Source organism: Bos taurus, chromosome 14 (genome assembly GCF_002263795.3).
Source record: "Bos taurus isolate L1 Dominette 01449 registration number 42190680 breed Hereford chromosome 14, ARS-UCD2.0, whole genome shotgun sequence".
Classification (NCBI taxonomy): Eukaryota; Metazoa; Chordata; class Mammalia; order Artiodactyla; family Bovidae; genus Bos; species Bos taurus.
The window spans coordinates 60,357,915-60,382,166 of NC_037341.1; the positions used below are offsets into that span (position 1 = coordinate 60,357,915).

Sequence of the window (24,252 nt, forward strand, 5' to 3'; positions counted from 1 at the left end):
CTTTTCAGGAGAAGGCATATAAAAAAGGCAAGGAGAGTTTTAGAATAGGAGTGTATGAATAGCAAAGAAATAGCTCACTAGAGCAGAGAGTATATATTAATGAAAAGATACTTTGGGCTAGGTATGGGGGACTGGGGTTCCTTGGAAATGGAAGAAATGGCTGGTTCAGAGGATGGAGAGAGGACTAAGTTTGGATTGCAGTTGGATTTCTTATTTATCAAGTGAAAGCGTGAGCCTCTCAGTCATAGCTGACTCTTTGAGACTCCATGGACTGTAGCCCGCCAGGCTCCTACATCCATGGGATTCTCCAGGAAAGAATACTGGAGTGGATTACCATTTCCTTCTCCAAGGGATCTTCCCAACTCAGAGACTGAATCCAGGTCTCCTGCATTGCAGGCAGATTCTTTACCATCTGAGCCCCCACGAAAGCCCATTCTAATTAATCAAACTCATTTTGCAGTTTGATGAATCGGCCTAGAAGGTATGGAGAGACCCTCTTCCATTCATATGTGACAGAAGCCAGTCTCTGGACTGGTTGTTATGTCAGTCATAGCTCAGTTGGTAAAGAATCCACCTGCAATGCAGGAGACCTGGATTGATTTCGGGGTCTGGAAGATCCCCTGGAGAAGGAAATGGCAACCCACTCCAGTATTCTTGCCTGGGAAATCCCATGGACAGAGGAGGCTGGTGGGTAACAGTCCATGGGGTCACAAAAGTTGGACACGACTTAGGGACTAAACCACCATATGTCAGGTTACCACATACAATTCCCCAACTGAAGATGCACCCCACCCTGGTCTCCCACGAAGCTGGACTGACACATCTGTGGAAACACAGCATAGAGCCAACTGTCACCTTGTCATCTCCTCCCAGGGAATGGCAGAGCTTGTACATGATTCTGACCCTGCTGTCAGTGGAGGCCACACTGACTCAGAAACCTCATTCATTTAAATTTGGGAGTTGCCAAGTCACTTCATCAGAAAGCACCTCAATGTGGAATGACCTTTTGAAAAGCAACAAGTTTAATGACGTGAGCTGAAATCCTTTGGCTTTTAAAAGAAGTGCTCTGCTGAGGGCTACATGCTAAGACCAGCGGTCTGCTTCTGTTACGGAGAGGCAGAAGATGATTTCAGTGTCTCTAAGTGATGTGTGGGTTCAGGAAAAGAGCTGCAGCAGGTTTGGGGATGCGTGGGGAGAAGAGAAGTCAGAAGGCCATGCATACAACGTCTGTAAAGAAAATGTTTTATTTAAAGTGTTAAATACCATCACCAGAATGAATTTGAGTTTTACATTAGTTGGTGTTCATCACAGGACTAATCTGCCCTTTTTAGTTTTTTCCAACTGGAATTCCCTTTACTTTTAAAACATATTATGTACAGGGCAGCAATGGTCACTGGCATAGTGCTATTTACATGACTAGGTCACAAGTTGAGGTGCAGACATGTGAAAATTAAAAAAAAAACAAACACCAACTTTAAAATAAATACTGCATAATGACAGGTATGTACAAATATTCCATACAGTCATGTCCTTCTTATTAAAATTAGAAATAATTTATATAGGAATATGCACAAAAGATTATGTGACTGCATCTTCGTATCAGGAAAATGTTAAACGTTTATTCTAAGGGATAGTATAGACGCCATAGGTCTATTAAATCAATTGTTGCTGGTACACAAGTGTCTAAATTATTTCAATAGTTTTATTCATTTATTTCGCAACTTTACCTGGGTCCATCGTAGGTCTCAGAATGTCAAGACACAGTCTCGGTGTATTTCATATTGCACCACATAAAGAGAAGGCATTTTTAGTGATACTCATTTTTAACTTTTGCACCATATCAAGCATGATAGTTTTTAATGGTCAGCATTGAATTTAAAAGGAACACAAAAGAGCAATTTTTGTGCATGGCATTAACTTAAACAAATGGTATGTATGTAGATTTCAAAAGTTGTTGCTAGAAGTTAAAATCAATCTATAAGAACATGTTATCAAAGTGTACAGAAAGAAACAGAAACTATGGGTGGCTTATTACATTACTCGGTGACTTTTCCTCTAAATAGGGGAACTTAAGAGAAATTTGACCTTGCAGCACCACCCAATGGTAATAACTGTCTGTAAAACCAAAAGCAGGGGTTTGATTTTAGAGCATTTGTGTGTAGACTTTTGGTGATGGCATCAAAGAACTGTTAACAGGCAGATTGACTTTCTTCGAATTACCTAAAAATTGGAGCTTTAAAATTATCTGTTGCAAATTTATGTTTGCTGTGTTTCTTTAGAAATATAATTTGTGAAAAATTGAGTTTTACTACAGAAAAATGAATTAATAAACTGCCCTGTCTTTCAGGGCTCCAAATTTTTAGCAGTGCTTCTATTCACATAGTAAATGGAAATTGGCTAAAGAAATTGCTTTTAATTAATTAAAAACAAAATCTAAAACCTTCTAGAAATAATACTTTAACCCCTGTATGAATAATGCTGGTGCTAAAAACAAATTTATTAGACATTACAATGGCCACATGATTTTAGGATTTTCCTGTAAACTGAACTTGGAAGGTGAAAATAAAATTACCATGCACTGTACAATAAATTGCAAAAGTTCAAATATCTTCTTTATCAAACACATGCTGACTTACTTTAATGTACTCCCAAGTCATGTTGCAAAATCCTTTTCAACATGCTTGAAATAAAGAAAGCTCTTAAATAGTTTTTTCCCTCCTTGAGAAATTCAGATGTATCTACAGCTCTGAATTGAACATGGGGTATTAAGAGAGTATCAGGTCAAAAAACTTGTCATTTTGTTTTTTAGCATAATGTTCACTCTGGTAGGGAGAAAGAAAATAAAAAGATTAAAAGAGGGAGAAAAGGAAAAGTGAGAGAAAGGAAGAAAGATGTGAACAATTTGCACATGTTGAACTTTGTAAGATTTGTATATTTACCATGGAAATAAATTGAATATATTATACTTATTTGTCACATAAAGAGAATTTTAAGTATTTTCTAGAAAGTATTTTCTTCTGCAATGTCTGCCAAAACACAGACTGTGATTAAAGAATAAACATGGTGTGTCTTTGTATCACCCTGCTGCATTCTCTCCCTTTTTTAAAACCATGCACTAGTGAAATTTATTTTTAAAAATAATATAAATTGTCAAAAATGGCTGATTTTTTTTTTTGCAAGTTGCAGCCCCAAGAAAATAATTTAAATATTCAGCTAATCTGTCCATGCAAAAAAAAGTTTAATTTCATTCAGTACAGTGTAGCCACAGAATTTTGTTTTTCAGAGTCCAACACAACTTGGCATTAGTGAATGACATGCCTGCTGGAGCTCCGAGGTCTGCCACTGCTCACGTCGTCACTTTGGACCGGCTGCTCCTGTCCAGTCCGGGGGAGGGCTGACGTTCTGCCCTAGACCTCGTCTTTGGTCTCTTGCTTTTCACCTGATGCTTCCCAGGACGTCAGTCCTTCACTTATAACATGGCTTAATGGCTGGATAGCTCCATTTCTGTGGCATCACAGGATTTTGGGGGTCAGAGAAATGAAGAAAAAGGAACAATAAAAATATAAAGGTGCCATTGAAAAGGGCTTTTGTTGCATGAAACTGACTGATTCTTTGATATTAATCCATGGCTTCAGATTGGACCAAAACTCGAGTGTTACTGAACCCCAAACCTGATAGTTCTTCATAGCTCCGCTCCTTCACCTGAGGGCCTCCTTTAGGGCACAATGTGTGCAACTTCCTCTGAGAACACAGGATCGCTTTGTATCCCTAGGAACAGGCTCAGAAGACACAACATTAAGCATGCAGTGTTACCAGGGTTTGCGACCTGTGATTTTTTTTTTTTTTTGTAACGCTGGTTGCTATGACAACAGTTTTACAGCTGCTATGAACGAGAGTAAGAAGGTCCAGTTGAACTTTCCAGAGATGATTGGGAAGCTCTTCTTGTCAGAGGGGCCAAGGTTGGATCTACTAGGGAGGAAGGGGGGAAGAGTTTGAACCAGCCGATCACCATGTTGGATAGCTCCAGTTCATCTAAAAGTATCTGGGCCACTCCCATAAAGGATTTGTGATCCATGCGGCCATAGTCTCCCCAGACAATGATCTGTTGGCAAAATTAAAAGAGCAATGTCAGTACAATCATGTATGTAAGAGCTTGTAAACCAAAATACAATCAATTAATGAAAGCTCAGTTGGCAAAAAATCCACCTGCAATGCAGAAGACCCCGGTTCAATTCCTGGGTCGGGAAGATCCTCTGGAGAAGGGATAGGCTACCCACTCCAGTATTCTTGGGCTTCCTGGTGGCTCAGCTGGTAAAGAATATGCCTGTAATGCAGGGAACCTGGATTTGATCCCTGAGTTGGGAAGATACCCTGGAGAAGGGAATGGCTACCCACTCCAGTATTCTGGCCTGGACAATTCCATACACTGTACAGTCAGTCCATGGGGTCGCAAAGAGTCGGATACGACTGAGCAACTTTCATACAATGTGTTGACATCAAACATCAAGTTATGTAGTTGTATTTAATTACTGGGATAGTTATCTTTACTGGAATTCAAAGGTATAGTCGGAAAACTCTACAGGAGTGTTAGGATCCTAAGCCGTTAAGGAAGATAAGAGCCAATGTGTGATGGGGGTTTACAAGTCTATAGTTCACTTTAAAGGAAACTGTGTTGGCTTTTTTTCATATTTTTTTTCCATTATGGTTTATTACATTCAGCATAGTTCCCTAGTGTGTACAGCTTTATAGCACTGGCCACTGCTTGGAAGTTCCCCAAGAATTTCAGCTGGGGAGAGGACTGGAAGAGAATGTTTGACTCCATGAAGACACCTTCTTAGGTAAGGAATATATAATTCAATAAATACCTGTAAAACCTTTCCTTGGGGACTTTCTTCAAAAGATAATAGTTGCTGGTAAAGGGGTTCCAGCGTTTTTCTTGCCACTTTTGTTTTCTTTTTGGCTATGCAGACTCCATTATCTAATAGATACACCTTTACGTATGGTGCTTGGGAAAGAAAACACACAGGAGAGTTAAGTGATGAGCTCTGGTTACAGAACACCCAACTTGTGGATGACACCTGCCACAGCTTAGTCACAGGTTAAAAGAGCCAGCAGTCAAAAATCACTGGCCTTTCCACATTATGTCAAAATTATTAGATAAACAATAGATAAATTAGATAACAATAGATTAGATATCAGTCATTCAGGTAGTTTTAGGCAGTTAACACAGCCTCTGAGTTGATTACTGTTTTGCCATCAACTGGTTTTATATACTGCTTTTAAAAGAGAAATCCTTCTGGTCCCAAACAATATCCAAGAAAGAGGTCTCACGCAGTTTTTCATGTGTCAATTCATAAATCTAGTTAAACGTTCTCAAAATCAAACTGTTTTACCCGTCCCCATGGAGCATTTATCACTCCAAAGGGCTTATTTATTGATGGTGTGGGTACAAGACAAGGGTGGGATTTGATGTAGTATGTTCAAATTAGCTGGAAAGAGGCAACTAATTATAAATACCATGCATTGATATTTTTCTGACAGACTCTTTATAAAAGCATTTTCATGCATGTACGAACCGCGGTATTCTTTCTAGCAATCAGGTGACTAACTCTGAGACCTTTATGAACACAACTGTCTTACTCAGCACTGCAAAGTTGTACAATAGGCAGCACCGGGTAAAAACGTGAACTTTTTAGGTTAGAGATTCAGAATTACAATTCGTTCAGTGGAGGTGCTGAGGTGAGAAACCAAGTTTCAGAACTGTTCTGTACATCAGGTCTGAAGTTGTCTACATCTCTGCACCAGGCATCTGGAATCTTTGGCATTCCCTATGGCTCTAAGCACCTTGGATTATAATATTTTGGTACAAAATGTGAGATTGCAATAAAAACTTATAATGGTGCCTCTCTATACACTCCAGGAAGTAAGAGTCTTCTAGCTAGAATGTCCTTCGTCTATGGGTTTATGCTATTTTGGGGACCTATATCTATCTATATTTATTCTAATTCCAGAATGCTAAGGATTTCTAAGGAGAATTCTGAAGCTCAGATAAACAGAATAACACAAAATACCAGCTAACAAGAACTTCTTAGGTAATTCATTTTGTGCGACATGTACATAAGTGTGATAGTTTTTATTTTGTAGGGTTTCTACCACATATGTACTTATTAGCTAATGACTTCTCCCCACCAGATCACCCTGACTGGGTGCTCACTCAGGAGAAATGCAAACTACTATAGATAACTGACTCATTTATCAGTACCCTTGGTTATCTAAAAACAAAGTTTTCAGCATCTCTTCAAAAACAAAGTCTCTGAATTGCAAAGTGTAGATGATGAACAGTAACAGAAGAAATCTCTTTTGTTCTTACCTGGCAGTGTCTTGGAACCTGGTTTTACAACAAGGCCACGGGCCCGAATTATTTCCACCTCCAGCTGTCCCTTTTTGTCCATCATTCCTACCTGAATGTCACCTAATAGGGAGTGAGGAAGAAACAAACAGGCCTTAACACACAAAAGCAAATGGAAAAATGCTTGTGTCAGATCTTGGTTTAACCTTGTTGGCTCATTTCCCATGTATTTTCCTACATTCAAATATATTTAAAAATGTATCAGTGATCTCTTACTTTAAAAAGCATATAAATTAAAATGGAAAAAGTTTAAGTTTATGTTGTTAAATATACTCATTCCAGATAATACTCCTAAAGATCTTATGAAATTGGGGAATGTGATTTTTCAATAAGCTAAAAGGGAAACAGCGAATCACATGACAGAAATTCTTACCCATGGCGGGTGTGGCCAGAGTTTGGCGCCCCACTAGCTGGGCAGGGCCAAGGCCATCCAGAAAATCACTGAATTGGCTATCCGAGGCCAAGCGGACACCAGGGAAGATCAGACTAAAAGCAAACAACACAGGATTATTTTGTGTTACCCTCCACTCCTGTTTCCATCTAACCCCTTGCCTGTGGCAGGAGAAGTTGGTAATCGCCATTTTGTCACATATTAACTGGATCCCAAGCGCCCCCTGCACCCCCACGGCCCTCCTTCCTTCTCCTCCAGCAGCCCTCGTCCTGCACAGCGCGCACACTTCTGTCTGTGTGCCTTTCTCTTCCTTGTCTGGAGGGCACGAGCTGTGAGTTCTACATACAGCACTCCTACACGCTGAGCACTTATTCTGTGACTGGCATGAGCATACTGAATCTCTCAGCTGCATTACGAGACAGTCTGTTATGTAATCCATTTTCATCAATGAAGAAAGCCTTCAGATTACTGCCATCAATACCCAAACACACTATTTCTTCCTCCTCAAAGAAATAAAAAATCCCTTTCCCAACACCCTTTCCTCTTCAGCTACAATCTCATTTCTCTCCCTGGAATTTCTTCAAAGAGATGTCTCTATGTACAATCTTTTCACTTTCTTTAATTTCTTTCTTTTTTTTCCTGCTGCACTGCACAGGCATGTGGGATCTTAGTTCCCGACCAGAGATCAAACCCGTGCCCCCTGCTTTGGAAACTCGATGTCAACCACCGGGCTGCCAGGGAAGTCCCTATCTTCAATTTCTTTCCTCTTATTCTCTAGTGAAACTGTACTCAGTTTTCCCTTGCTCTCTTCCAAGCTTTGTTTTTCTCTACTCCACCAAAACTTCTCTGATCAAGGTTACCTAATAACCAGAGTGGTAAATTTGATTGTTAATACTCTGTACTGGTCTAATTGAACATATTGGTCTCATTTGATCCAAATGATCACTCCCTCTCACTTGAAACACTTTACTTCCTGAACTCTGTAGTCTTCTGGTTTTCTTATGTAGCTATTTCACTGTTTCTTTTGCTAGTTCTACCACTAAATATAGCCACTCAATCCTTTGACCTCTTCCCTGTATGGCCCAATTCCCTTGGCAATCTCATCCCATCTCAAGGTTTTAAACATTGTCTGTAGTGACATTACCTTGACTGACATCTCCAGCTTGGGCTTCTCCCTTGGGTCCCAGACCTGTATTCTAACTGCTCTACTTACCTGCTTGAATGTCTAACAGGCAATCAAAACTCAACTTGTCCCACACTGACTCTCAACCCCCAAACAAACAGAAAACCAAACTCTGTTCTTCTCAAGAGGATTCTTATCTTAAATGGCAACTTCATTCTTTCAATTGCTCAGCCTTGCAATTGTCTTTCCTTTGGACAGACTGCTAAAGCTGTAATTCCCAGTTATGACTGTATTAGGAGGTAGAAACTTTAAAGGGATGGTTAAGGTTTTCTGGCCTCCAAAATCACTACAGATGGTGACTGCAGCCATGAAATTAAAAGACGCTTACTCCTTGGAAGGAAAGTTATGACCAACCTAGATAGCATATTGAAAAGCAGAGACATTACTTTGCCAACAAAGGTCTGTCTAGTCAAAGCTATGGTTTTTCCTGTGGTCATGTATGGATGTGAGAGTTGGACTGTGAAGAAGGCTGAGCGCCAAAGAATTGATGCCTTTGAACTGTGGTGTTGGAGAAGACTCTTGAGAGTCCCTTGGACTGCAAGGAGATCCAACCAGTCCATTCTGAAGGAGATCAGCCCTGGGATTTCTTTGGAAGGAATGATGCTAAAGCTGAAACTCCAGTACTTTGGCCACCTCATGCAAAGAGTTGATTCATTGGAAAAGACTCTGATGCTGGGAGGGATTAGGGGCAAGAGGAGAAGAGGACGACAGAGGATGAGATGGCTGGATGGCATCACTGACTCGATGGATGTGAGTCTGAGTGAACTCCGGGAGTTGGTGATGGACAGGGAGGCCTGGTGTGCTGCGATTCATGGGGTCACAAAGAGTCGGACACGACTGAGCGACTGATCTGATCTGATGGTTAAATGAGGAGAAGGCAATGGCACCCCACTCCAGTACTCTTGCCTGGAAAAACCCATGGACGGAGGAGCCTGGTAGGCTGCAGTCTATGGGGTCACTCAGAGTTGGACACGACTGAGCGACTTCACTTTCACTTTTCACTTTCATGCATTGGAGAAGGAAATGGCAACCCACTCCAGTATTCTTGCCTGGAGAATCCCAGGGACGCGGGAGCCTGGTGGCTGCCGTCTCAGGGGTCGCACAGAGTCAGACATGACTGAAGTGACTTAGCAGAAGGTTAAATGAGGTCATAATGGTGGGGCCCTAAGCTAATATGATGGTATCCTTAGAAGAAACGCCAGGGCTACATATGCAGAGGGGAAATACTATGTGAGGACCTTGTGAAAAGGTGGCCATTTAGGGGCCAAGAAGACGAGAGGTCTCAGGAGAAGCTAAACTTGTTGACATCTTGATCTTAAGACTTTCATCCTCCAAAACTATGAGAAAATAAATTTCTGTTGTTTAAGTGGTATTATTTCTGTGTTTTGTTTCTTTTCGTTTTTTTTAACAGTAGCCCTAACAAACTTCCCAGATAGCTCAGTGGGTAAAGAATCTGCCTGCAATGGAGGCGTCTCAAGAGACACAGGTTCGATCCTTGGGTTGGAAGATCCCCTGGAGGAGGGCATGGCAACTCACTCCAGTATTCTTGCCTGGAGAATCCCGTGGACAGAGGAGCCTAGCGCGCTACAGTCCATGGGGTTGCAAAGAGTCAGACACGACTGAGCTCAGCACAACAAACCAATACACAGTCTTTCTCTCACATTCGCATCAAATGCATTATTGAATCTTATTGGTTCTCCTGTCAATACCTCCAGAATTGACCTCGCTAATGCTACCATTCAGGTCCCAGCCATCATTTTCTCCTTCTGTGTTGCCGAGACAGCCTTCTGAACGATCCCCCTGTTGCCACTTCTACTCTCCACTCCCACAGCAACCAGATTGATCTGTTAGAGCTGAAGTCAGATAATGTCAGGTGTCTGCTCACTGTCCTGCATTGGTTTCTCACCCCAATCTGAGTAAAGCAAAGTCCTTGCAATGATATGTAAAGACAACACCAGCCATCCACCCCTGCCCACCATATCTCTAATTTCTTACCACTTCTGCCTCACTCCCCAGGATGCCCCCCCATTGTGGTTGCCAGGCAAGCTCCTACCTCAGCACTGCTTCAGCCTGATATGTTCTTCATATCCCCACAAGCTCACTAACTTCCTTCAGATTTTTACTCAGATGTGCCCCTTTCCCTGTCTGTCCTTCATAAAACCCTATCCTTAACCTACCATCTCTCTTCCTACCTTTATCTCCTTAGCACTCACACCACCCAGTCTATTATATATTTTACTAGATTTTCTTATATATGCACTTAAATACATTTTCTAGTTTATTGTCCATCTTATCTGTTAGACTGTGAGTTTGATGAGGGCAGGGTTTTTTTTCTTCTGTGTTTACTACTATATCTCCAGCACTGGAACCATGCCTGCAATACTGTATGTATTTATTAAACTCAATTAATGAATAAAATAAACGAATGATAAAAAATCAAATAAATAAGTGAATCTTAAAAAAGTACATAACTTGCCCAAATTTGTATAGCACCGAAAACAGATTAGCATTTAAGCCTATATGCTTCTAAAGCCTATGTCAAACCAGCAACTGAGTTTTGCTCCCTTGTGTGATTTATATCCCCAACTCATGGTGAAGCGCCTAGAACATTAGAAGGTATGGAAATACCTGTTGAGTGAATTTATGTGTATTAATCCCATTTCTCCAATAAGACAATAAGCACCTGGAGTGCAGGGGTCATAGTTCAAATGTTTAAAATCTCTAACAGTATCTAACACAGCACTTTGCAGTGATGAGTGCTCATGCACATTTCTTTTTTACTTGATTCTCCATCTCTTTTAAAACTTCCTTTATTAATGTCAAATCTGTTTCTTCCCCCAAGCTTAATTCCCAAATATATAATCTGAACATTTTTAATGCTTCCATAAATTATCACACATAACCTTATTTATAGATGTATGAAAACCATATACGTCTCTTGTATTTACATAACTATGCTACGCAAATGATTCCTAAGGCAAAATCATCAACACTCTGCCAGCCGCTCCCATGGCCACACATTTGTGAACTTGACTACACACTACGTTCCCTAAGCATCTGCTGCTTCCATAGTGATGACAGATGAGGTCACTAAACCCTCCTTTCCTCTATTAACGTCCTTTACATATCCATCTACAGCTCTGCAGTTGCTAATTACTGTTAATTCGTGGGTGACAGGGCTGTACAATCATTAGGAATGCCTTAAAAATACCTCAGACACAGTGGAGTCAAGGGAAAGCTACATGATAATTACATAAAGGAAAGGCTCAGCAAAGTTTGTGGCGTTTCTTTTTTGTTGTTACATTTATCCAAACTGTTACTGGATGCAACTAAGCATGTATCAGTTTTCTATATTTTTTAGTGATAACTGTTAGAGCAAAGATTTTCAAAATGAGCATTGTACATGTGGCATGGGCACTGGAACTTAAAGTGTTGCTGTGTTTTTATGTGTCATTTCAAGGTAGGGCAAACTTCCATTTGTGACAGCTATATTTTAGTATCTTGCCTTTAAAGTGAAACACTTTATCCCCAAACCTATGTCCATTGATATAAAAAGCCAGGCATGTCACATTTCTCAGTGGCAGGTAAGCAGAAGTTTTCTTCACAGCAAATCAGCCAGTGAAGGTTAAAGCAGTGCCCCGGAGCATGCGAGTTAGCGTCTGTGAAAGCAGAGAGAGGGGGAGAGAAGGAAGACTGCAGCGAGGCGTGGAGGAGACCACTGCTCGGCCAGCATCACTCACTTTCCTTCTGAGCTGTAGCTGTTCATGCTGCCGTCGGTAGATTCTCGGCTCGCTTGTCGAGTCATCCAGTTCCTCATTTCCACAGCCAAGCCTGTTTCTGTACTTCTCTGGACAGTGCTCCGTAGCTTTTTACCTCCGGTTTCTGCAAAGACAGAGAACAAAAGAGGTGATAGTTGTGTCATCACCATCAGGTAACAAATGTAGCAGCCAATGCACTGAGGTTCTCAGATGAAAGAAAAAAAACTGCGTAAATCTAAAGTGCTTTTATGAAGGAGACAGAAAAGGTATTTCAAATCTTGTCTTGTTGAGTGGGATGAAAATTTTCTAAAAAATTGTCAAGAAACACAAAATTCCATTGTTTTATTTCCATTTAAAACAGTGTTCAAATAGGTAACAAAAGGAACAAAAAGGTTCAAACTATGTAGAATAAAATAAGCTTTGTTTTCATCGTAATATTTAAATCAAGATTTAATTTATGCCTGTCTTTTTCTTTTTTCTTTCTGTCATAGTCAAAGAAGTAGGCCTTCACATTATTTCCAAAGAATAGGTGGTGAGTAATTCTCAATTCTACCTTCAACTTTCATAGAAAAACTTGTTTTTGTAGACTGATGAGTATTAGAAAGTATAGAGTATAAAGAAAGCTACACTTAGGAGACAGCTCTGCCTGAAAACACTTTTCACATCTGTTGGCAGTTTTCAGAGAGATTCTCATAGGGAATGCAAAACCCAGCATTCCCAAGTGAAAAAAGAGCTTTTAAGCTTTTGGTCATGGATAGTCATGTTCTTAGGGCTTCCCAGGTGGCTCAGTCGGTAAAGAATTCACAGAGACCCAGGTTTGATCCCTGGGTTGGGAAGATGCCCTGGGGAAGGAAATGGCTACCCACTCCCGTATTCTGGCCTGGAGAATCCCATGGACAGAGGAGCCTGGTGGGCTCCAGTTCAAGGCGTCGCAAAAGAGCCAGACACAACCTAGCAACTAAAGTACAATCACCACCAAGTCATGTTCTTAAGGATCTTTAACAGTCTGACTAGGAGCTTTGCTTATGGAAGCCCACTAGGAGGCCAAATAGGAAAGAAGCAGAGTCAAGACCGCAGATGTGACAGACGTACAAACTGCCATCTGCAGAGGACAGGAGGAAGGAGCTCCTGCTCACAGACGGGGTGGGATTTGAGACGGGCTTAAAAATTGGGCAGATTATGATCCAAGAAACAGCCCCAACTGTCAGAGACCTTACAGGTTAGAATGTGGAGCTGAGAGACAGCTAAAGCTGCAGCAACAGGGGGATGGCTCAAAATACTTAGATTAATTTACTCCCTGTCAGGCCTCACTATTTATCCACATTGACCATACATATCATCAGTATTTTGGGAGATGGTAAGCTCTTTTATTGCCTGGTATTAATAACTTCCTTTTAGATCAATAAATACTTGGTGATATTGCCAGTGACTTGTGGAAATCCTTTCCATCAAACCTCTTGAAATATATGCTCACCATTTTGAAACACTGCTTTAAATTTCATCTGTTCTCCACTTCCAACTTTAATGTACATCAAAATGCTTTAATAAGTACATATAAAACATGTAATGACTGATCTACAACTCAGTTCCATAGATCAGTAGATATGTAGAGTGATCTACAACTGAGGCTGATATTTTAGATAATTGATAGTTAAAACATGTTGTACTGATATGAACTATTAAGAGGAGATACATCACCGTCCATAGATGAGGGAAAGCACATCCTTCCAGAGAAATGATTAGTTAATATGTGTACAAAATGATAAAATGTTAAAATTACTCATTTGCAACCTCCAATGGAATAATTCAAATAAGACATATCAACGGATGCTAATGCCATTAAATAAAAGAATATTAACATAAGCCAAAAAAATCACCCTACAAATTAGTTCTAATCACTAAAGGAGAATACGTATTTTAACACGGGGAAACCTGGCTATCGCCATCTTAATCACGGGAGCCAACTTAGTGGCACTGATAGTGTGGCGATCGCTGTAGCACCTATCAGGTTGATCTGGACAAAAATGTACAACCTATTTCTAATCAGGTCTTGGTAACAATCTTCTAAGTTTTCAGAAATAGGAGAGAATAACAAGATAAATGATACACACACACAAAACCAGATAAACCCAGAACATGGGATTTTGTTCAAGAATCACTTAAAATTAATATCATAAAAACTAACAAGGTGGGAAAATTGTCCCAGATTTAAAAATATCACAGGATGTAACCATTAAATGCTATGAGTATACTTTGGTTTCTTAAAAAAAAAAAAGAAAGAAAGAAAGCCTAAAAGCAATATACTAAAAGGAATTTTAGGACAAGTAGGGGAAATCTGAATATGAATTGGATATTAGATAGGATAATAAAATCGTTAATTTTCCTAGGTAGATAATGGCATATATTATATAAAATTTCCTCATCATTAGGAGATACATGCTGAAGTATTTAGATCTCAAGACTTACATTGTTTGCAACTTACTTTCAAACAGTATAGCAAAAAATATGCATATTCATAAAACCAAGAATGAAATGTTAACAACAACAAAAAAAGGATGGGGATGAAGAGTAGATCTTGACAGTCATACACTCAATATTTATGATTTTATTTGAGAGTGATTCTCAGAATGGCCACATTAAATTTAAGTTAAGTCAAAGACAAATATCATATCACTTATATGTGAAATCTAAAAAAATGGTACAAATGAACTTATTTACAAACAGAAATAGAGTCATTACCAAGGAGGAAGAGGGGGAGGGATAAGTTGGGAGACTGGGATTGCCATATACACACTATTATATATAAAACATAATTAATAAGGACCTACTGTATAGCACAGGGAACTCTACTCAGTACTCTGTAATGACCTATGACAGGGAAAAGAATCTAAAAAAGAGTGGATATATGTACAGTATATATAACTGATTCACTTTGCTATACAGCAGAAATCAACACAACTTAAATTAATCAAAAGAGTAGGAAAACTTTGTACAGGTATGAGGAATCATGAAAGGTGCTGAGCTGGTGTGAGGGAGTCCTGGCCCCTCTGTGGAAGCTGCACTATTCGCTTCCGGTGAAGAATGCCTGAATGAAAAATCACCACCAACTAAGACATACAACTTCAGTGACATCTGAAAATTCAGAATGAGGGTATGCACAGAAAACATGACTTCCTAAAGGCCTCAGAACACAGCCTTTGCAGTGTCAAAAATCTACTATTTTTCATTTAATGCCTGACTCATCACAGCAAAAGTGACTTGAAAACCTGCTATTATAGGGTAAAGAGAACTAGCCACCATTTGACAAAAAATAACAGTACAATAAGCATGTAATCCTCTTGTTTACAGATTGCTTTTAACGTGTCCTCTTCAGAATTTTCACAATCCCCATTTTACAGATACAGTATCCCAGGGTCCCAGCTGTGACAAAATTCCCTGAAGCCATACAGAAAATAACCAACCGAACCAGAGTTTATACACAGTCTCCTGACTCCCAGTTCTCTGCTATTCCCTGATTTGTTGTCAGAATATAACTGATGAGTGGCCTGTAGCGCTGTTCAGGGAGAGGATACTGAGCTGTAAGAATATATGGAAGGCCCTACTAGAAGCAACTGCTGGGATGGAAAGAGCAGAGCACAGTGAAGAGGTTGGGCCCCGGTACACAACTGCTTCTCTGAATCCCTTAGAATCCTTACATTATCATGTACCAGCCGGCTGACATGAAGCAAGCTACTTTTTCTGTGACTCAGCTTTCTTAAACTGTAAATGGCAATGATAATAATAATGCCTACCTCCAGAATTTGCAAGGGTTAAGAAAAATACATTTAAAATGCTTAGGATAGTGCCTGCTATATAGAAAATCTTCAATTAATGATACTTAGTGGCCACAGGACTGGAAAAGGTCAGTTTTCATTCCAGTCCCAAAGAAGGGCAATGCCAAATAATGCTCAAACTACCGCACAATTGCACTCATCTCACACACCAGTAAAGTAATGCTCAGAATTCTCCAAGCTAGTCTTCAGCAAAATGTGAACTGTGAACTTTCAGATGTTCAAGCTGGTTTTAGAAAAGGCAGAGGAACCAGAGATCAAATTGCCAACATCCGCTGGATCATCGAAAAAGCAAGAGAGTTCCAGAAAAACATCTATTTCTGCTTTATTGACTATGCCAAAGCCTTTGACTGTGTGGATCACAATAAACTGTGGAAAATTCTGAAAGAGATGGGAATACCAGAGCACCTGACCTGTCTCTTGAGAAACCTATATGCGGGTCAGGAAGCAACAGTTAGAACTGGACATGGAACAACAGACTGGTTCCAAATAGGAAAAGGAGTTCATCAAGGCTGTACATTGTCACCCTGCTTATTTAACTTCTATGCAGAGTACATCATGAGAAATGCTGGGCTGGAAGAAGCACAAGCTGAAATCAAGATTGCTGGGAGAAATATCAATAACCTCAGATATGCAGATGACACCACCCTTTTATGGCAGAAAGTGAAGAGGAACTTAAAAAGCTTCCTGAAAGTGAAAGAGGAGAGTAAAAAAGTTGGCTTAAAGCTCAACATTCAGAAAACGAATAAGATCAGGGCATCTGGTCCCATCACTTCATGGGAAATAGATGGGGAAACAGTGGAAACAGTATCAGACTTTATTTTTTTTGGCTCCAAAATCACTGCAGATGGTGACTGCAGCCATGAAATTAAAAGACACTTACTCCTTGGAAGGAAAGTTATGACCAACCTAGACAGCATATTAAAAGGCAGAAACATTACTTTGTCAACAAAGATTCGTCTAGTCAAGGCTATGGTTTTTCCAGTGGTCATGTATGGATGTGAGAGTTGGACTGTGAAGAAAGCTGAGCACCGAAGAATTGATGCTTTTGAACTGCAGTGTTGGAGAAGACTCTTGAGAGTCCCTTGGACTGCAAGGAGATCCAACCAGTCCACTCTAAAGATCAGTCCTGGGTGTTCATTGGAAGGACTGATTTTGAAGCTGGAACTCCAATTCTTTGGCCACCTCATGCGAAGAGTTGACTCACTGGAAAAGACTCTGATGCTGGGAGGGATTAGGGGCAGGAGGAGAAGGGGACGACAGAGGATGAGATGGCTGGATGGCATCAGCGACTCGATGGACATGAGTTTAAGTGAACTCCGGGAGTTGGTGATGGACGGGGAGGGCTGACGTGCTGTGATTCACAGGGTCGCAAAGAGTCGGACACGACTGAGTGACTGAACTGAACTGAACTGAACTGATATGCAGAGTACATCATGAAAAATGCTGGGCTGGAGGAAGCACAAGTTGGAATCAAGATTGCTGGGAGAAATATCAATAACCTCAGATATGCAGATGATACCACCCTTATGGCAGAAAGTGAAGAAGAACTAAAGAGCCTCTTGATGAAAGTGAAAGAGGAGAGTGAATAAGTTGGCTTAAAATTCCACATTTAGAAAACTAAGATCATGGCGTCTGGTCCCATCACTTCATGGGAAATAGATGGGGAAACAGTGGCTGACTTTAGTTTTTTTGGGCTTCAAAATCACTGCAGATGGTGACTGCAGCCATGAAATTAAAAGACATTTACTCCTTGGAAGGAAAGTTATGACCAATCTAGACAGCGTATTAAAAAGCAGAGACATTACTTTGTCAACCAAGGTCCGTCTAGCCAAGGCTATGGTTTTTCCAGTGGTCATGTATGGATGTGAGAGTTGGACTATAAAGAAAGCTGAGTGCCGAAGAATTGATGCTTTTGAACTGTGGTATTGCAGAAGACTCTTGAAAATCCCTTGGACTGCAAGGAGATCCAACCAGTCCATCCTAAATGAGATCAGTCCTGGGTATTCATTGTAAGGACTGATGTTGAAGCTGAAATTCCAATACTTTGGCCACCTGATGCAAAGAGCTGACTCATTTGAAAAGACCCTGATGCTGGGAAAGATGGAGGGCAGGAGAAGAAGGGGAGGACAGAGGATGAGATGATTGGATGGCATCACCGACTCAATGGACATAGGTTTGGGTGGACTCCGGGAATTGGTGATGGACTGGGAGGCCTGGCGTGCTGTGGTTCACGGGGTCGCAAAGAGTCAGACACGACTGAGTGACTGAACTGAATGATACTGTCATTAATACTGAGGCTTCCCTGGTGGCTCAGAGGGTAAAGAATCTGCCTGCAATGCAGGAAACCCAGGTTCGATCCCTGGGTCGGGAAGATCCCCTGTAGTAGGGAGTGGCTACCCACTCCAGTATTCTTGCCTGGGGAGTTCCATGGACAGAGGAGCTTGACAGGCTACAGTCCACGGGATCACAAAGAGTTGGACACAACTGAGCAACTAACACTTTAACTTTTCATAAGTATATATATGGGCTTCTAGACAGGAAATTAGAAAACATGTTTTCCAGGCCAATCTCTACCACGGACTAGCTGGCTCTATGGTCTTCTCTGAGTCATTATCCCCCTTCTGAGTCTCAGATTCCTCATTTATGAAAAAAAGAGGAGGGGGAGGGTGACAGATCATCTCTGATCTCTTAGCTCTGAAGTCTGAGTTTCTATCATTCATTTATGACCATGACCATGATTAACAGCATATACTGAAGAGAAGGCTACTCACTGTCATTTGATGGAATCAAAGAACTCTAGGCATATGCTATGCATTTATAATAGCTTTTTAAAATACGCCTTCCAAATGTACTTTTATCTGATACATTCATAGGCTTATTTTAAAAATAAATGTATTTTTCAATACTGCAAATCCTTTACATCACATTCACAACAAAATTTAACCTAAACCAATTCATTATGATGAATCACATTTAATGTTTCAAATGCTTCATCATGTTATTCAACCTAAAAATCTATATAACAGAGAATGCCTATATAAAATATATTAGGCAGAATTCTAAGATGACTCCCGTGATTGTGCTACCTTACATGGCAAAGGGATTTTGCAAAAGGAAGTAAGGTTACTAGCCAGTTGACCTAAAGATAAGGAGCTTATCTCAGTGGGCCTAACATATCCACATGAACATTTTGAAAGCAGAGTGCCATCTCTGGCTGGTTCCAGAAGAGTCAACCAGGGAGACTTGAAACACAAGAAGGATTCAGTGTTCCTTTGTGTCTCGAAGATGGAGGGGACCATGTGGGAAGGACCTGAGAGTAGCCTTTAGCAGTGCCTAGCTGAAAGGCAAAAAGAAAATGGAGACCTCAGGCCAACACCTGCAGGAGTCTGTTCTCTGCCAGTACTCAGCCCAGCCAACATCCTAACATCAGCCATGTGATGTCCTGGGCAGGAACCCAGCCGGGCCAGACGTGTCCTACAGAACAGTGAACTAGCAAATGGGTACTGTTTTAAGCTGCTAAATGTGTAGTAGTTGTTAATTACAAAATGTAATTATTTAGATCATTTTTTTAATGGGATATGTATAAAAATAACCTGTTGTGACCACAGGAGTAGACCAATGGAAATTATTTGTAAGAACTCAACAGCCATAATAAGGAAAAATATATATTTTAAAACATATGTAAAAATATATACGAATGTGTACTTTGTCATGTCCGTCTCTTTGCAACCCCATGGACCGTAGCCCGCCTGACCCCTCTGTCCCTGGAATTCTCCAGGCAAGATACTGGAGTGGGTAGCCATTCCCTTCTCTAGGGGATCTTCCTGACCTTGGGATTGAACCCTGGTCTCCTGCATTGCAGGCAGATTCTTTGCCCTCTGAGCTACCAGGGAAGCCCCAGTATTAATAACATTATCCTCTGGAGAAGGGAATGGCTTCCCACTCCAGTATTCTTGCCTGGAGAATTCCAGGGACAGAGGGGCCTGGTGTTACAGTCCACTGGGTGGCAAAGATTTGGACATGATTAAGCACGCATTTGTATGTATATATACATTTATACACTGCACAACTGTCGTATACATGTATATGATATGTGTGGGGGGGAGTTAAAAGATGTTTAAAAATACTCAGGTAGAAAACTATAAAACTAAGGTCCAGATTATGTTGCTGTAGAGCTCTTAAACCATTCACTCTAGTGTTGGGTATTTTAAGACAGTGTATTTGGAGAAGGTACCTGTAGGTAAAAATCAAATTCTTGAAGTAAAAAACATCACAAGGAGAAAGCAACACAGGAGATGTCCCTGTTATTCTTCTTCGTGTAGTCTGATGACTCAATTGCTTGGTACCCTCTGAATTCAAAGAAAACCACTTGATTAAATAAACAAACAAAGTTTCAGTTTCCCCTAATAATAGCTGAAAACCAGGAAACCCTTTTCTGGTGACTTGACAACAAAAATCAAAAAGTCCTTTCTGCTGCAGATTTTAAAACTCTTCCAAGCCCCAAAAGGAGGCTCCCAGTCAAATGCCTAACAATCTCAGAGTGACTTTCCAAATCCTGTGTCCACAGAACCCATTCCTGCTTCCTCTTATCTGGAAAATCTCACCCCTTTTGGCAGACAGACTTATTTTAGAGTCAGGATTTTCCTGATGTTAATATGGAAAATGATTTATGGAAACAGGTTGAAGACAGATTGGTAGATCCTGAAAAATGACTTTAATTTTTGGTTTTGACCACAAGAGTTAATAAGCCTATTTACATATTTTATTGAAATATTTTGCAAGTATAATTTAGAGAATCCATTTGCATTTCATCTAGAGATTTAAAAAATGCATTAAAACATGAGAATTTCTAAAATTACTGATTTATAGAATTTCAAAAGCTATTATAGGGATCCAGTGTATCTTTGTAATTTTATGTACTCCCTTTCTATAGCAATGAGCAAGTTGAGGTTCAGAGTAGCTACTTTCTCTTTAATAAAAGATTTTTATCTTTAAAAACCAGCAATGATTTCAAATTGCACTTTAGCTGTCTTTTATTAATAACTTCTCTAATTTCTCAAAATTTCAAGTTGCCTCCAGCACTCTGGCTGGCTACTGTTTAGTAACTTCACATTGGTAGATATACCAGGATGTGAAAGAGGCTGGTTTATTTACGCACTTTGCCCAGCAAGACCTCAATATATGGATATTCCTAAGTAGATTACTATACGGTGTATAAAAGCTTGTGCACTCATATTTATGTTTGTTAGGGCTTCTTACTATAATAAACATAATTCAAGTCTCTGAAAGTCTAAGCAAAATAGGGACAAATATCTGACAATTTCTTTTGGGCTAATCCAGGATTTGCATTAACAACTAAAATAAATAGAAATTAACCATTGATTTTCAAAATTGTTTCAGAGTTTAACACAAATTCATTCATTTCATCAGCTTTGTCACAACTATTATGAAAGTTAAATATTAATAGCTTCAATACAGTAAGCTACAAGTAGAGGTCACAGTTATGGTAGACATTAGGGCTGTTAAAATATATTCACATTTCTCCCACTTATGAAGTTCAGTGTGGTCATGTGACTTTCTTGGCCAATGAAATGTGAGCAAAACTGGCCCATGTAACTTTAGGGCCAACAGAAGCTTCAAATACAACGATTTGTGAAAAAATGTACACCACGATGAAGAGGGATTTATGTCAATTATGCAATGCTGGTTCAATTTTCAAAAATCAGTTAAGGTAATCCATCATATCAACAGGTTAGAATAAAAATCACATGATATCAATAGGTATTGAAAAAGGATTCAACAAAATCCAGCACCTATTCATCATAAAAAACTCTCAATGATAAACAGTATCTACAAAAAGCTTACAACTAACATCTTACTTAATAGTGATAAACTTGAGCTTTCAAGATCAGATACAAAGCAAGAATTTTCCTTCTTACTACTCCTTTCAGCATCATACTGGAAGTTCTAGCTAATACTGTAAAAGAATAAAAGGAAATAAAAGGTATATAGATAGAGAAGGAAGAAATAAAACTGTTTTTGTTCACAGATGGCATGATTGTCTATGTAGAAAATCTGAAAAGAATTGACATTAAAAACTCCTGGAACTAGTAAGTGACTGTAGCAAGGGTGCCAAATACAAGTTTAATATTTAAGTCAACTGCCTTCCTATATACCAGCAATGAACAAGTGGAATTTGAAATTAAAAATATAATACCATTTACATTAGCATCCAAAAAATGGAATACTTAGGTATAATAGCTAACAAAATATGTACACGATCTATATGAGGAAAACTACAAAACACTGATGGGTAACATCAAAGAACAACTAAATAAATGGAGGGATATTTCATATTCCTGGATAGGAAGACGTAATATTGTTGAAATGTCAGGTCTTCGCAACTCGATCGGCAGACTGAATGCAATCCCAATCAAAATCCTAGCAAGTTATTTTGAGATCCTGACAAACTGACTATAAAGTTTACACGGAGAGGCAAAAGACTCAAAGAATAAAGTTGGAGGACTGACACTATCCAACTTCAAGACTTACTATGGTGTTCCAGTAATGGATCAATAGAACAGAATATACAGCCCCCAAATAGACCCACATAAATATAGTCATCTGATATTCGACAAAGGAGCAAAGGATTCGAATACAATGGGGCAGAGAGAGTCTCTTCAATGATTCAGCCAGAAGTACAACTGGATGTCCACATGCAAAAAAACAAAACTAGACACAGACCTTAAACCCTTTACAAAAATTAACTGAATCACAAGCCTAAATGTAAAATGCGAAACTATAAATCTCCTAGAAGATAACATGGGAGAAAGCCTAGATGACTTTGGGTATGGCGATGACTTTTTAGATACAACAATAGCATGATCCATGAAATAAAGAATTGATAAGTTGGATTTCATTAAAATTAAAAAGTTTTGCCTTGCAAAACACTCTGCCAGGAGAATGAGAAGATAAGCCACAGGCTGAAAGAAATAGTTGCAAAAGACATATCTAATAATAGACTATAGAGAACTCTTAAAACACAACAATAAGAAACCATACAACCTGATTATAAGATGGGCCAAACAGCCTGACATCTCACCAAAGACAAGATACAGATGGCAAATAATCATATGAAAATGTGTTCTAGATCATGTCATCAGGGAAATGCACATTAAAACAACGAGATACCAGGACACACCTACTGTGTGTGTGTTAATTGCTCAGTTGTGTCTGACCCTTTGCAACCCCTTGGACTGTAGCCTGCCAAGCTCCTCTGTCTATGGGATTTTCCAGGCATGAATGTTGGAGTAGGTACCCATTCCCTTCTTCAGAGGATCTTCCTGACCCAAGGATTGAACCTGGATCTCATGCATTGCAGGTGGGTTCTTTACCATCTGAGACACTAGGATTAGAATGGCCAGAATTTAGAACACTGACACCACCAAACGCTGCTGAGGAAATGGAGCAACAGGAACTCTCATTCACTGCAAAATGGAACAGACACTTTGGAAGACAGTTTATGCTTTCTTACAAAACGAAGCGATTACCTCAGAGAATCAGAACACTCAGCTCCCACTTGTTAATGTTGTTAATAATCATTAATCCTGATTTTAGCAAGAAATAAAACAAAGCTTATGACTTTTGCAGTAAGATCATTCTATTTTTTTCCCATAAAAGCGGAGGCTTACCACTTTGGTATTCCTAACACATTGAAGAAATTATAGCTCTCACTCTTACTCTTTTGGGAGTTGTCATTTCTATGGTACCTTCTCGTTCCCACTATCTGATGTTGCTATTATGACAAATGAAATTTATTTAGAAAATTGCTCCCCTTGCTTTTTTTAGCTGACAGGTCTGTCCTTGGTCACACATCAGTCCACTGATATTTTTGTGCCTGTTTCTCTCTGAAGAATGGACATGAAATATCATCAACCTCGTCTTAACTCTCAAGTCAGCTATTCTGAGGCAGCATTTTGTGGTGAGAAGAGCATGCCATTTTAGAATCAGATGATATGTGTTCAAGTTTTTATTTGATCATATGCAAACTTGAGATCAGATTTAGCCTATGTCACAGAATAAATGAAATGCAGTGGTATTTAATGAATAGTGATAAATAAGGATTGGATACTGTAATCTATGTGAAAGCGTTTTGAAAGCTGTAAAATGTTATACAAATCCTTCTTTGAAAAATGACTGGAATAATGTGAAATTATTCTAAACTTAAAGGGAGAAAAATATATATAAGTAAGTGGAGTCCTGCCATAGGAAGGAGAGCCTGCTGGCCAAACTGGATTTAGGAGTTGCTTTCTGGACGGGGGAGCCTGGTGGGCTGCCGTCTATGGGGTCACACAGAGTCGGACACGACTGAAGTGACTTAGCAGTAGCAGTTCTCCATGCAAACCCACTGTTTTCAAATGATACCAAGGCAGTTGCCATTAAGTTGAGAACAAAAGAAGTGGGCAGGGCACAGAGGCTGGAAACTATAACAGGATCTTGAGGCTAAAATCTTTGTCCAATGAGGTGTTTGGTTAGAGTCACTTACACTTGAAACTGACTGGAATCAAACAGCCTTCTGAATTTCTGAAGGATCTGTATAGAAAAAAATAATAACCAGTCCATTTATAATACAAAAGGTAACTACTTTTTTTCCTAATCTGTACTAGAGACAAGTGGGC

At 39.7% G+C, this 24,252-nt stretch overlaps 1 protein-coding gene across 41 annotated transcripts in view; it reads right to left on the minus strand.

Moving 5' to 3' along the window:
- Window positions 1–1,226: 1,226 nt before the first annotated feature.
- The window catches only part of RIMS2 (regulating synaptic membrane exocytosis 2), a 608,892-nt gene continuing 585,866 nt past the window's right edge, over window positions 1,227–24,252 (minus strand). For all 41 annotated transcript variants that reach the window (XM_059874470.1, XM_059874473.1, XM_059874468.1 and 38 more), the window contains 5 exons: window positions 11,724–11,865; window positions 6,783–6,895; window positions 6,371–6,472; window positions 4,866–5,005; window positions 1,227–4,102 (listed from right to left, as the gene is read on the minus strand). In XM_059874470.1, coding sequence (XP_059730453.1) covers window positions 3,884–4,102; window positions 4,866–5,005; window positions 6,371–6,472; window positions 6,783–6,895; window positions 11,724–11,865 — 716 coding nt within the window. In that variant the 3' untranslated portion in view covers window positions 1,227–3,883. The remainder of the gene's footprint in view (window positions 4,103–4,865; window positions 5,006–6,370; window positions 6,473–6,782; window positions 6,896–11,723; window positions 11,866–24,252) is intronic.